Source organism: Phaethon lepturus, unplaced genomic scaffold (genome assembly GCF_000687285.1).
Source record: "Phaethon lepturus isolate BGI_N335 unplaced genomic scaffold, ASM68728v1 scaffold4001, whole genome shotgun sequence".
NCBI classification, from domain to species: domain Eukaryota; kingdom Metazoa; phylum Chordata; class Aves; order Phaethontiformes; family Phaethontidae; genus Phaethon; species Phaethon lepturus.
The window spans coordinates 1-14,957 of record NW_010518305.1 but is presented as its reverse complement, the minus strand read 5'-3'; the positions used below and the strand labels follow the sequence as shown (position 1 = coordinate 14,957).

General features: G+C 36.0%; 1 protein-coding gene across 1 annotated transcript in view; it reads right to left on the bottom strand.

Annotated features, from left to right (window-relative positions):
• The window catches only part of SEMA3E (sema domain, immunoglobulin domain (Ig), short basic domain, secreted, (semaphorin) 3E), a gene marked incomplete at both ends in the record, with an annotated part of 45,653 nt that extends 32,307 nt beyond the window's left edge, over nt 1-13,346 (bottom strand). The window contains one exon of the mRNA XM_010296670.1: nt 13,227-13,346. Coding sequence (XP_010294972.1) covers nt 13,227-13,346 — 120 coding nt within the window. The remainder of the gene's footprint in view (nt 1-13,226) is intronic.
• Between the last annotated feature and the right edge of the window lie 1,611 nt (nt 13,347-14,957).

The window sequence follows — 14,957 nt, the reverse complement described above, 5'->3', positions numbered from 1 at the left end:
CTTAACATTAATGGTCTCATAGTTATTCAACCTTAGAGTAAGAATGACATTACATGTAAGAGCTGTTTGTTGCATTTCATTTACTAGGGATCATATATTTGAGACTTTTTAAATGAGAACTATGAATAAGAAAGCTCATATGCAGAGTGCTTCAAATGGGAAAGCATACATTAGAGATACATTGCTTGTGTGAAACTATGACAAATGTTATTTAAATGTCTTAATAAAGCCCTGTGGTTCTAGTGTTGTATGATGCATTCTTTTTTCTGTTCAAATAATTCCTAAAGCATCAAAAAAGGGAGGGTAGACATCAAAGATTCACTTTATTCAATCATAGGGCCCTGTTTGATGAAGATAGCTGTTGGGAATGGATGGGACACATTGGGACACGCTGATTCCACAGGGAAAGGACATCCTAATGGACCGTCTGGCTGACCGAGTAACCTGCTAAAATGGGTTTTCAATGAGGGTCATCAGAGTTGGAGACTGAAGCCCAGAGAATGAGGGAGAGCTGCAAATGGAGAGGAAATGGGAGGGATAGGGCTGCCAAAGGGATGTTCACATCCCTACTCTGAAGGCAGCATGTTCAGAAGCTTTCCTTGAACCTCTGAACAAAAGCCGTGAGGTTAATTTTCGCTTGTAACGTTACATCTTCTCACAGAGCTTTTCCTTTGATGCCCATTGCAGTTTTGGCCTTGTTCTTTATGAGAATGACACTGAGACATTTGTCCCAAAATAGGAGATATTGTTCTTGGAGTCACTGGTTCCATGTAGTCCATTTTTTTTCCTAATACTATCTAAAAATCAAAGTAACAAAACGATAGAGTAACACATGGTAAAAACTGTGATTTAAACACTTCACCCATTCAGGTACACAGTGAGACACAGTTGCAACTTTATTGGCATGGTCTTTAACACCGTGGAAATGAATGTAATTTATGAAATCTCCAAGAGATTAACAGACTTTATTTTGTAGAAAATGAAATTTGTAAATATTTAACATAGCAGGTGTGCTATTTCTAAGCAAAGAAAACATCTGTTGCCAGTTTCTACTTTCCCATTTATTCATATATTTTTTAAGTCTGGTTTAAACTTAACATTACACCTTTAAAGTCTGGCATTTTGCACATCCATATGTACCCATGCATACCCACACAGCCTAACATGAGGAACCAAAGAACTTATTTCAAAATTAATCAAATATAAGCTTTGCAGAGCATTTCACTGGTGTAGAAGGATATTTTTTGTCATGTGAGAAACTGAATATGGAGTGAATCCAGAGAAATTTTATGACCACAATAGAAAGTGAAGTGCAATGCACAGGATAAACCTCATCTTGATTTCCATTCTCTTTTGACTATAACAGTTTTAGTATAAATTCACATGACACTTCTTTGCAAATATTCTTTTGTTCTGTATATTCTCAAAACACTTTTTTCACTTCTTTTTTCTTGTGTAGTTTCTTATCCCTACATTTTTATTTTGACATAGAAAGACACACAGAATACACTATGCAGAAGCTTCTTTTAGGAAGGATGAACCTTGACTTCCCCATTTAAAAAAAATATGAAAAAGCACAGAACATGTCTGTAAATCAGCAGAAAATATAATTCAAATATAAGTCTCCAAAATGAACTTTCAGCTCCATGACCTGTCTTAAATTGTACACTTGCCTCATCAAGAAGACATGTGGTAAAAGAGAGATACAGTCGAATACTTTGTCTTTGCATAACAACAGAAGATAACACACTGGGTCAGGCCTGTAAAAAATTCTTATATCATACAGCCCTTTGTGTTTAAGCAGACTAGTTTTTGGTGCTAAGAAATATTTGTATTAGCAGTATCTGATAACTATAGTCCCAAATATTAGGTAGGTGCCTAATTGATATAAATCCAACTAACTTATTCAAGAAATTAAAAATCTAAAACTAGTAGAAAATACCATGGAGTTTATGTAAAAGATGCTGTCTTCTGTAATAAGTCCCTATTGCAACCTACTGTCTTATTTAAGTCATCAAGAACACAGGCATGCAGATATATGGGTCAGTAAAATTAAGATGCTCCAACAGTGAAAGAACTTTTCATTTCATGATGTAATATTGTCTTAAAAATATCCAAATACTAATTTTCAAAAGGATTTAAGCACCGGCAAAAAATTGCTCCGCTTGTTGTCAGAGGATTACTAACTGTGAAAATTACACCTTCCGTATTCACTCAACTTTAATTTCTGAGGCAAATGGGAATACAATATTAGGAATAGAGTACTCAAAAACTGGCTGAAATAGTCAGTTCTTTGCTATTTGACATAATTAAGATTATTCAGGAGGTAGTATTTCCTCTCAGGATCTGTTTTCAATCCTCTTTGTTATTCAGTGACATACTGAAAAGATCAATCGTCCTGTGGGATGAGAGTGCATAAAATATTATGGACATTAAATCCTCCCTAAAAATTCAGATGTATTTTTCAAGTCTATGCATTTTATTCCACAGTTAAATGATTAAGACACATTGGGCTCCAATGTGGAAACATGTTTAAAATCTGGAGTTATGTCAGACTGCTGTCTGGGTTTTCTAAAGGATTAGCTATTTGTGACTTTGTCAAAATATCTGGCCTAAAGTGACAGAAATAATATATTTCCCTGATTTAATGCATGTGAAATACTCTGGCAATATGAGAAAACACACAAGCCTGCATATAGAAATCAAGGTACTTATCCTTAGCAGTTCAGAGCATTTAAGCAGAAGTGATTGACTTGGTCAAAATTTTAGGAGACACACCTTTGCATCACCTTAGCTGGACACATAAACTCATTAGGGTCCTATGGCATAGACTAGGACCTTTTGGATAATAATAAAAAAAAAATAATGATGATTATATTGCGTTAGTGTGATAGCTAGTATGGGTGAGAGTTCCAGGGACCACATAAGGGGTCTCTAGAATTAAAGGGTTTGGATACCTGTATGTGGAGATATAGTCTTATGACCAGATGAAAGAGGAGCTAAAGGTAGTACAAAATTGCTATACAGAAGTAAAGGGACTTCTGCGGGGAAGTGAACAGTCTTTACACGCAGCCTCGCTAGCCAAGACTTTCCCTTTTCCTTGACTTTGATGATAAAACTTGTGTTAAGACTGTGAGGGTCACATCAGAGCAAATACCAAATAAAAGTTCTCTCATCTAATGATTGCTATCATAACAACTGGGGACGAAGATCATGAACAAAAAACGGGATACAGCTCTCTGGTTTGAGCTTACAATCTAGATTTTGGTGATGGATGGAGCAGTAGATGCATTGGGCATGGAGAGCCCATGTATGTCTCTGTAGTGTGGAGCCTTAGATAGCCAACAGTCCTTTTGCAGAGCTTCAACAGGGCATGCCAAAGTGGACTGTTCTGGAAGAAAGGGCAGAGGTTTGGATCCACTGCATCTTGATGACACATATGAACTGCAAGTCATACTTCTTTTCAGTTCACTTTTTGATTTGGAATAATTTTCCTGGATAGATCTCAGTGAAATAAGAATAATTATTAGTCATAAATTATTGAAGAATTATAGAGTATTAATATATCTAGTTTTTATATATATATATAAAAATGTATTTTATAAACCTGCAAAAATATTAACTAAACCCTGTCATTGTTCATTTTTTGCTGGATTTAATTATGATGACTAACATCTTATTGAGCAGTACCTCCACTCCTGAAACAATGCCATAGACTTCACCACGTGCCCTCACTTAGGAAAATACTTTCTCTCACAAATAAAGGTGGCAGAATCTAAAAATAATTATGATGAGAGGTGGAATACTTTACCTAACCCCATCAAATTACCACACAGGTGGAGTATTTCTCTCTCTTTGGGATAATAGTATTATTTCTCCGTACTGATTCGTTCTCTCTTGACCATCTGTCTTTAATCTCGCAAAGGGCAGGTTTAATACGATGGAAAATTCATTTCATATGGCTGATCAATTCACATTCTCTACTGATCTGCCAAATTGAACCTAAACTTAATGTATGGCTGTATTTAGACAGTATTCAGAAGTAATGAATGTAATTCACCTCATTTTATGGATGGAGTGTCCTGTCAGACAAACCTGTTGTCTGTTACAATGTGTAAGACTGACTGATTAGAACAACTGTGTTGATACAAAATACTTGTTTTTTCTCCAGGGCATTTCACATAGTACTATTTGATGAAACAATATGCACTACACAGTTACTAAGAAATATAAACTGCTGATATATATCCAATATAGTTGTTATTGGGTACGCATTGGTGAATCCTTCTTTGCTGAAGGTTTTACTAAATTTTTGTTTTGATAGAAAAAAGATTTTTCAATTTAGCAGTGATTTAGTCATATGATTCTTTTCCTAGTAAAGTTTACTAAAGACTTGGGGGGGGGGGGCATAAATTATGGAGAGAAAAAGTTAGAGAGCTCTGGATGAGTTCAGGTTATGGAATGCTCTCCATACTGAGTTAAAAGTCAGAAGTAAACACAGCAGATTTTAATAAAACCGTATCCAAAGTGCTCTATCTGGAAATAGGGAGCACGGTTTGTGTCTGAAGTACATCATGTCTTAGAAGGTGGAGGTTCAGCTCCTTGTTCAGGCCACGTTCATGTATTAGACTGAGGCGCCTCATTTAGGATCTTTGACATACCGGGTACCTCATACAGCTGATGATCACAGGCATCTCTAGAAACCTCTTCACTGACCTTGTCATATGAGATTGCTACTTAGGTGCCCCAATTAAGTATGTAAACTGGGGTAACTTTGGGATCCACAGAAGAACTTTGGGTCAAGTGCAAAATGCTAAAAAGAGATTCTCATTGTGACTCTGTGCCAAGAACTCAGCACTTGAATCTATGAAAAGAGGAATCTCAAACAAAGGTAGGTTAGTGACCTTGACTGTATACACACCATCGAATAGCATGTCTGGTTCTAGTGTCTGCACTTCCAGAACATGTGAAAATAGTGCAGACAGGTCACAGGAAGGACACAAATATGATTGAGGAATCCTTGTGACAGGAGGTTTAAGGAGCTATATTTATTCAGCTTATCAAAAAAAGTGAAGAAGTGGCTTGATCTTTGTGCATAGGTACTTACATCTGGAAAAGATGTGGAAAGATAATGGGAGACTTTTCAACTTTGCTATCAAAGGCATATCAAGGTTAAACGACAGGAAGTTAAAGTTAGATAAAATTAATCTTAAGTAAGTGGCTATTTCCTAACATTGAAAGTAACTAAATATTAGGACAGCTTACCAGAGAAATAGTGGAGTTACCATTATCTGGATTCTTTGCAATGACAATACATATTTTCCTGAAAGTGTTTTAATTTAATGGCTGGAAGAAATTGTCCATGCAATGTGTGACTGACTATATAAAATGTTTTAATGGTTCCTTCTGGCCTTTGTTTCTATTTATGCAGCATCCATTATCCCTTTCCTAGTAAAGCATGGGAAGAACAGAATTGCCCTTTCTTCATTATCCTTACTGAGCTTTACCTATACAGCTGTTCTTTAAGGTAATTTTTATAGCCAAAACTCATTAACTTTGATTTCTCACATAACCATATGCATTTGTTCAGAAGGAACTTTTTCTCTCTGATTCACAAGAGGGTATTTGTCTTTTTTTTTTTTTTGGTAAGATTCAGAGATTGACCAGTTGCGTTGTGTTGTTATTGGAGCTGGTGCAGAAAATCTTTTTCATGCTTGACTATTACTTTCTCATTTTCTTCAGAGTACATAGATAAGCCATTAGTTCAGTAAGAAATACTTCATCAGGTTACGGTTGATGTGGGTCTTCAGCTTTTTGTTTTTCCCTCTTGCAGAACAACACCTTTGTTGTATGCTGTGAGCATGGGGGTAATGTTCACCTAATTAATTTCCTGCTTATTATGAGTCTAGGTATCATTTCAATATCTCTTGAAATGTATGCATATTTAAGTTCCAAAATCTGAAATGCTTTAATCTAATGGAACTTTGGGTCTTTTGGTTGTTTTGGTGCAATTTGACAGCCTGTGATGTGGGCATTCAGACTATATGATGTAATGAACCCCTCTGCTAAAAAATTCTATGACACTGTGTTGCTTACTTGGCAGCACTTCATATATATGAACACTTGATATTGGTTTAAACATCACACAGCTTAATGACTAGTTTCACATGGACTATAGATACAGAGGACTGCAATAAATAAGCAATTTTGTAATATTTAGGATTGCAGATTCAATTCTGTAAGTAGAGTGAGTTGAAAAATCTGCTAAAATTTAGTGGATGGCATTCTAAGTGGTGGGCTTTTATCCATGCAGAGGGACACTGAGTCTCTCAGCAAATATTTTCAGGGCATGAATTCATCACACATTCTATCTAATGAAGGACTGACCAACACCCACTTCTGTTTGGTCAGTGAAACCAAATGTTCCTCCTCCTTAATCCTCTGTGAACTGAGAGCAGAGATGAGGTAATAGGAAAAAGCATGGAGAGGGACTAACTGGGCAGAGTGTTGTTTGTTTTGATTATACAAATACATCAGAAACAATATCCTAAAATAATAAATATAAATACATATACAATTTTGTTTCTTAACAAAGCTGAAAGAATGATGACATTTCTGAATGCTGGTCAAGAGCAGAAAAATGGTGTCATGTAAAAATTACACTGAGATATGACTGAAACATTGTCTCTTAACTTCCATGTTAATTCACTTCAATTTGGTAAACAAGAGCTGAGGAGCTCATGTTGCCTACATTTGTTTGGGGTGGGAAGGCAAATGAAAAGCTTATTACACAGTTGAACCTTACCCTGTTTTTGCTTGGAATCACAGAATACGTAGAAAAAGAAGTGCCCCTTCCCACATCCAGTGAACAAGAAAGAAGAAATTCCAACCTGACAGAACTGTTCTCCAAGCAAACAAATACACCAGCTGCTTCACTACAGGCAATTCCTTTCTAACAAGCCTTAAAGACTTAGACTTTAGAGCTGTTATTCCCTGATAAGCAGAATCTCACCTGGCTAATTGAAGAGGAAATAGCATAATAAGGAATACATCAGATTAGGAACACCTAGAAGAGACTCCCAGGAAACAGTGCATTTTGTGGAAAGGTTGACAGTCCATCAGCCTTCTGAGGTGGAGAAATACAAGTGTAGGCAGTTAACTGAGTTAGATGAGGCATTGAAAATGGTACTCTGACAGCTCAATGTACATACTAAAAATTTACAGCATGTTCTGGAAGAAAAATTCTTCCCATGACTTTCATTCCCTCATCAGGTTTTGTCATGCAGAGATGCCTTCCTCTCCAGGAATCAGCTCTATCTTGTCACCATATAGTTTGCATAGGAAGGATGCATATGCAGTTCATCATGTGAAATTTGTAGTGCAGGGTGCCTTACTGTTGTTTTCCTCAGAAAAAAATGTTGATTTTAATGAAATGAGATCTCTTTCATTTCTGGATGGTAGAAAAAAAGAAACTGGAGGAACCTAGCCTTTTCTGACCTGCATAGATTTGTGACATTTGGAAGCATTTCATGAAGTTACAGAATCACAGAATCATTAGGATTGGAAAAGACCTTCAAGATCATCAAGTCCAACCACCAACCCAACACCACCATGCCCACTAAACCGTGTCCTGAAGTACCACGTCTACTAGTTCTCCAAACACTTCCAGAGATGGTGACTCCACCACCTCCCTGGGCAGCCTGTTCCAATGTTTGATCAATCTCTCGATAAAGAAATTTTTCCTAATCTCCAATCTAAACCTCCCCTGGCGCAACTTGAGGCCATTTCCTCTCGTTCTATCACTAGTTACCTGGGAGAAGAGACCCACACCCACCTCACCACAACCTCCTTTCAGGTAGTTGTAGAGAGTGATGACGTCTCCCCTCAGTCAGTGAAAGAATTCACTTACTGGCTTGCAATTAACTTGTTTATGGTTTTTTTGGACAAGATTTTGTAATATAGAATCATAGAATCATAGAATAGTTTGGATTGGAAGGGACCTTTAAAAATCATCAAGTACAACCCCCATGCAATGAGCAGGCACATCTGCAACTAGACCAGGTTGCTCAGAGCCCCGTCCAAACTGACCTGGAATGTTTCCAGGGATGGGGCGTCTACCACCTCTTTGGGCAACCTGGGCCAGGGTTTTACAACTCTCATTATGAAAAATTTCTTCCTTCTATCTAGTCTAAATCTGCCCTCCTTTAGTTTAAAACCATTACCCCTTGTCCGCTGCAACAGGCCCTGCTAAAAAGTCTGTCCCCATCTTTCTCATAAGCCCCTTTAAGCCCTGGCAGGCTGCAATAAGGTCTCCCCTTCTCCTCTCCAGGCTGAACAACCCCAACTCTCTCAGCCTGTCCCCATAGGAGAGCTGTTCCATCTCACTGAGGTTTTTCTGCCCTCCTCTTTGCTCTGTTGAAAACAGCAATAGTTGTTCTGTCTGCAAAGTCAGCATTCCTATTTTTCCAAATTTGTAATTTATTTCTAAATGGCAGCAAAACATTGGGTAATTTGCTGAAATGTTTAAATTTGTGAAAGCTACATTAATCATAATCAAAGTAATTAGAAAGACAGAAAAAGATAAAAAGCTACATGTTGCTGTCCGTGACTATAACTCTGTATTTTTAGAAAGGTAATATCTGGCAACAGCTTTACTAAAGTGAAAAGCCTGGAATTCCAAAGCAATATTAATTAAACCAATATTACAATAGAATGACTGCGTTAAACCATTACATATTCAATTTTTTAAATGCATATAAAGTGTGTGATAGAATAGATAATTAAGTTGATTTAGAAAAATATATGTGGTTAGACTTTCATGGTACAACACAAATTTGAGGTAGAACTCAATAAATCCAATGTTTATTGCTTGTTGTTTTATATTATCAACATATTAAAATATAATTATTTTTATTAAAACAAAATAAATAGTATCATGAAATTTCTATAAACTGTGAAAAGCATGAAATAAGCATTTCTATAATGCTAATGTATCATAATACAATTTGATTGTGAAGTATTTTAGAGCACATTTCAGCTACTACATAGTAAGTTAGATTAATATTTTCTAGAGAGACTGATTAGGAGAATGGACATTTTTATTGGTTTTTTTTGAGAAACTTAGTGGTTCTGATTTTCCATAAATTCCAATGAGTAATGGTCTGCCAGTGAGGCAATACATTCTGCCTAAATTTTGAGACAAAAATCTCCTTTTGGGTTCACTATTTGTTGACAAGAACTCAGTGTTCTGCAAGACACAGCTCAAATCTGTTTTTAATAAGAAAATATGAGTTTTCTCAAAAACAAGAATATGAGTTTGTAGTTGCATAAGAATGTAAGACTTTATGCAGAAGGCAGAATGCTAGATGGGGGTGCCATACGGTATGATTATGATCATGATCATGGCTTTCAGATATTCTCACTGTTCAAAGGAAGAACTGCAATGCTTAGTTTTCTTACCAAATGGGTATTCAGAAATGGATTACTTTATGTAAACATCCATTGCAAGCCAACAACGAAATACATTTTCCTGCAACATGGGACTAGTGTACAGCAAGAACAAGAGCCTCAGATGGATATTTTGTTCCACCAGACTGTTCCTCTTTTGCCTGCTCAGTAAATTGCAAGAGGAAAAGTTATAGAAAATATAGTCCTGCTATTCTATCATGTTCTTAATTGCCTTCATCTCTAATTTGTATTTATATACAGTTTGTCATTTAAGAACCCTGCGTTTTTTACTGAGGGTCACATCTTCCTTTTGCTATCAACTCAGGAAGCACTACTGAAAATTATGGCTAAAGTCCCTGACCCCAGAGCAAATATTTCCTCTATGTTGATACTGCTGATTCATAGTTCTGTATGGAAGAGTGAATCTAACTTCATATGCTGTGTTTAGCTAGGTATCTAGATACATAGAATCTTCTATAAGGGCTCCCTTTTTACCTGCCGCCCTTTAGATCTCAACATGCCTGCCAAAGCGTCATTGTTCAAATGTATAAAAAGCCCAATATACAGCTTGTGTTACTTACTTAGATTTTACTTATATTGAAGTTCAATATATTTAATAAAAAATGCCAACAATATCTAAAAAATGTTCCTTTCAGCTAGCTGCATGTTATGAACTGCATTTAACATCATATCACTGCATATTTAAACCAGCGTTTATCCTTCAAATAAAAAGTCTGAATTTTACTAGTTTTTGAAGAAAGATGCGTTGGTTCCTGTTTCAGAACGAAATAGTATCATTATAGTTTTAAGACTGCTTCATTTGTTACTCTCCTTTTCATCGTAGTCAGACAGTGAGAAAGAGGCAAGAGAGCTGAGGTGGAAGAAATGGGGAGACAATCGGAAGTCATTGGACTGGGATGCTCTGACCAGACAGAGAGACCAGCAGAGACTGAACTGCAATTTTCAGAGGAAGGATCTTGTCCCTTCACTTCTCGCAGTTACACGATGTCCTTATCAGTCAAAGAAAGTGAGATTACAATTTGCCCACTCAATCACATACCATGTGTTATTTTTAACCTACCGCACACATAGCACCTGTCTTTTTTAATCCCGAGAGTCAGGTTTTCAGATAATAGAAACTAATATAGCTACTTATTAGTGTAGCAAATATATTTCCTGTTGGGCTACACAAACAGAAAAATGGTAATTTTCCCATGACTTCAGTGTGGGTAAAATTTTATAACCTCAGCTTAACAAGGGAGGATAATAAACAAAAGGAAGGGAAGGAAGGACAGTGATACATAAGGGGAGCATCATGGGCCACACATTCTTATATAGGAGTCTTGTTTCTCATTTTTTGTTTGTTTGGTTTCTATTTTTATTAGCCTGTTGCTTATGCTTTCTTAAATAGTGTTCCTAAATATACAGAGATTGCTTCCTTTAAACTGTACTAGGAAGCCTGACAGGAGGTTCATGAGAGGAGCAAAGAGGACATGCAAAGTTGCCTTATTTTAAAATTGTTTATTATTTAGTTCCGTCCTCAGTTTTAGAAGGCAGTGTGTTTCTGCAATTCAGATAACTTCAGATGTAAGTGCTGTGCGGGGGTCTTAACTTTTGAGATGCTTCTGATTTTAACAGCAGTTGGAGGTGCACAACATGGATTGGATCCTTGGAGATTGTTTCTCGGAAAAGTTTATTAGCTTATTTGAATTTTTTTTACTGATGTAAATAATTTATATATAAGTACACTTTAAAAACTGTATATCTGCAACTAATATTTATTCAAGTCAAGTGTTTATTTTAAATCAGCTCTAGAAGCTGTCCTCTGTTTTCCTGCTGTTCTGACCAATAGACCAATAAACAATACTGTAGGTATGGGACAAGTCTGGATTGTAACTGTCAGTGAAATGTGCAGTACAACAATTAAAGTGACTTAAGAGACAGAATAAAACCAGATTGGTTTGGAGACCTTAAGCTGAAATTTGTGAGAGAAAGAATTAGGGAAAACATATTATTTATAAATTGATAAACTGAATAATTCTCATGTGGAATAACTGAGAAAAAAATCAAACATAATTCAAAATTTAGCTTTAGTTTTCTAGTATATAGGAGAATTTTTCTAATTTATCGAAGTTCAGCTGCATAAAACATGAAACACAACTCTTTCATATTTTCTTTTCTATATATATACACACACACAAGCTTAAAGTTTTTGGCAAATGTTCTGAAATATCTGGAAATGGAAAGGAAAGCAAATGTCACTTTATCTATTTTGAAGTTTTACTTTTCCTCATGGTCATCAGTAAGGTTGGTCTTTATGGTTCATTCTGTATTATTTTATAAATAATATCCACAAATTTTAACCTGCCTCCAATGCAGAATCATATAATTGCAATCAGCTTGAAAATCCCACTCCTGGACATAGGTGGAAGCAAGAAGTCTCTTGGATGGTGCTTTAACATCAGCTCCATAACAAGTGCTCAGCTTTACCAGGAGACATCACTAAACATGAACCAACTAAGCAAGATCATTGTCTCTTCCTGACATTTGCCAGTAAAAAACAATCTTACCTTTGGGCTACACATGATCTCCATCTATTAAGTCCCACCTCACAAAGTGCATGATCAAGAATCCCTGGTCAGATTCCTAAAGTGGTCATTATATGTGCCCCTCTAGCTGCCTAGTGAAATCCTCCTCTGGCTGCACGGCAGCTCAGTGGGGTCCCTTACCAGCTTTTTTACCATATAATTGAATAAATTATTTCTTCAGCATTACAAAGTATATGATAAGGAATAACTTTGAGTGTCAAATTTTTACTAAGTCTAGACTTCCAAGGTCCAAACCTGGTAATGTAAATTATAACTTGTCCACAGATTCAATCTGGTAACAGCTGTAGAAATTCATCCCTTCTGGAAGGCTTTTTTATGTCAAGAATTTCAAAATATATTAATAAACTCCATATATTTTTTAGACTGGCAATGGGAGTGTGATGAAACAAAGATGCAAGGAAGCAGAATATAAGCAGGATCAACCAGTCTGCATTCTCCATGTAGCAACACATACGTTGCATATAATCAGGATTTTATTGAATGCCTAAGGAGGCTTAAATACGAACTTAAAATGAGAGCTTGGTAACTTAGCTGATTCTTTAACTCTGATCTAATATGAATGAGACAGAAGGGATACAAATTTCTGAAAAATCCAGGCAATTTCTCTTTTTGCATAAGAAATACATTGACAAAATCAATTATATACTGCATTTAATGACTGTCTCTGAAGTAGTTTCACTCAGCTACGTTGTGTAATTAAGGAGCTAACACACACTTGCTGGATATGATCAACACTAAGAAGCTGAATTTAACAAAAAATTATTACAGTATTCTGTCTCCCGTCAAAGTAATATGTTCTTTTATATGGTGTATAATTTCATTAAAAAACCCAGATTTAGCTAAAAACCCCAAAATATTTAATAAATTTGGTAAGAATTGCTGTATCAGCTTATCTAGTTAAAAAAATCTAAGATGAAAATGACTTTGAGTTCTTTGCATAATTCTCCAAAATGTAGTTTCAATAGTTAGTGAGTTCCTCTAGTCATGAACTAGACCAGCATTTTACATTTCATGAATTTTAGACCAGCATTACATTTCATCAACGGAAATATCTCTTGTATAGTTTGTGTGAGAACGCCGAGAACTTGATTTGAAATATTTATTTTTAACCATAGAGGCTTTGCTGGAATCCAGACCAGAAGAGTCACTACTGTAAAACAAATTTCTTACCTCTGATGGATGTCCAGCTCTAATAAAAGTACAGAGTGGATCAAAAGCTCCTGTTCCACAAGCTAGAAGATGTGTTCTGTTGTATCGGTGAAGGACACGGATGTAATTTGCACATTCATCCTAGTTTACATAGAAAATAAACATAGGAAAATATTAACTTTTTTTAAAAGACTTTTTTTTAATATCTCAAGTGCCCTTAGGTGATATTCTGCATATTGAAACTCTTTATTATGTTAAATATAAAATCTTAGTTCTCCCACTTCATGCTAGTACCCCAGTGCCACCAAATTAGTGGATGGACAATTTTGACATGAAAACAAGTTTAGAGCACTGATTTATCACAACTCATCTTAGGTGCTTAACCAGTTAGAGTTACTAAGTTATAAAACACAGTTCTATGTTCCTTTAATCTCAGAGATATTCTGTAAATCTGATTTTTTTTTTTTTACTGAGTATTATTAGATGGACTAGACATTAGATTCGGAGCATGAGATGTGAATAGTCAGCAAATGGCTTCTCTCTCAAGTTAAATAAAATTTATCTCAAGAAAAATAACACTTTTTTCTTACATTTTTTCTGTAAGACCACTGCACCATTAATTCCTTGTGTAATTAATTGCTAATCAATTTTTTTTATTATTTTATAGCCTCATAATTTATCTGTTCCCACTGTTAAAACCCTCCTTTCAGTAAGAAATTATTTATTTCCCCCAGGACAATACTCTGGGACTCATTATTGTATTTGCAGATTCATAAATATTACAATTAAAATTTTTTCAAACATCCCTTTGAGATGTGGGGTCATTATCCTTTCTGTGCTATATTAGAAATGGAGATACAGAGATAAAAGTATCCACTGATTTTGGGACTCCTGGGACTTGGTTTTACAGAGTATTTAACATTTTAAAATAAATTCTATGTTTGGAGCAAAATTTCTGTTCTTTTCCACTCATTGCTCAACATTTCTGCAACTCAGACCCTGGGTTTTAAGACACTGACACCAAGTTTAAGGAAACAGTTATAATGGGATTAATCTTAGCTAACTTTCGCTATTCTAAGGTTTAGACATGTAGTTTATGTTATTCTCTCAGGCTTTTTCAATAGTCAACAAAGAAGGCCAGACATCTCCAAAAGGCAATTAATTCTATACCAAAATGAATATGTAAAAAAAAGTGGAGGAATTTCAGATGTTCAAAAGAACATTTGCTGTCCTTCACTGATGATTACTTTAGGCTTCAGACTGCTATATTTATATGAGAACAATCCTGTGTCTTACTGACCATCTGCAAGAACTTAATGTCACAGAGGATGAGTGTCTGCAGCAGGGCCGTGGGCAGAGTTCAGCTCCTGCAAATGCACATTGGGTTCAAAACTAAGAAACAATCTTTCTTTTTTCTTCAAACCCTTGTGCCATGCAGTGTAAGCCTTCCAACTCCTCCAACAAATAAATAAGGATATTAAAGAACACTCTCCTTTGCTACATGATTCGCCTTACCCGTTCACCTTGAAGGTACGTGGAGGACAGGGAGGTGATTTGAAACAGGCAGCATAACTTCACCAAGGGCAAGTCCTGCCTGACCAGCCTAGTGGCCATCTATGATTGGAGTGACCACATCAGTGGACAAGGGAAGAGCTACCAATATGTCATCTATCTGGATTTGTGTAAGGCCTTTGACACGGTCCTCCAGAATGTCCTTCTCCCTAAATTGGAGAGATATGGATCTGATGGGTG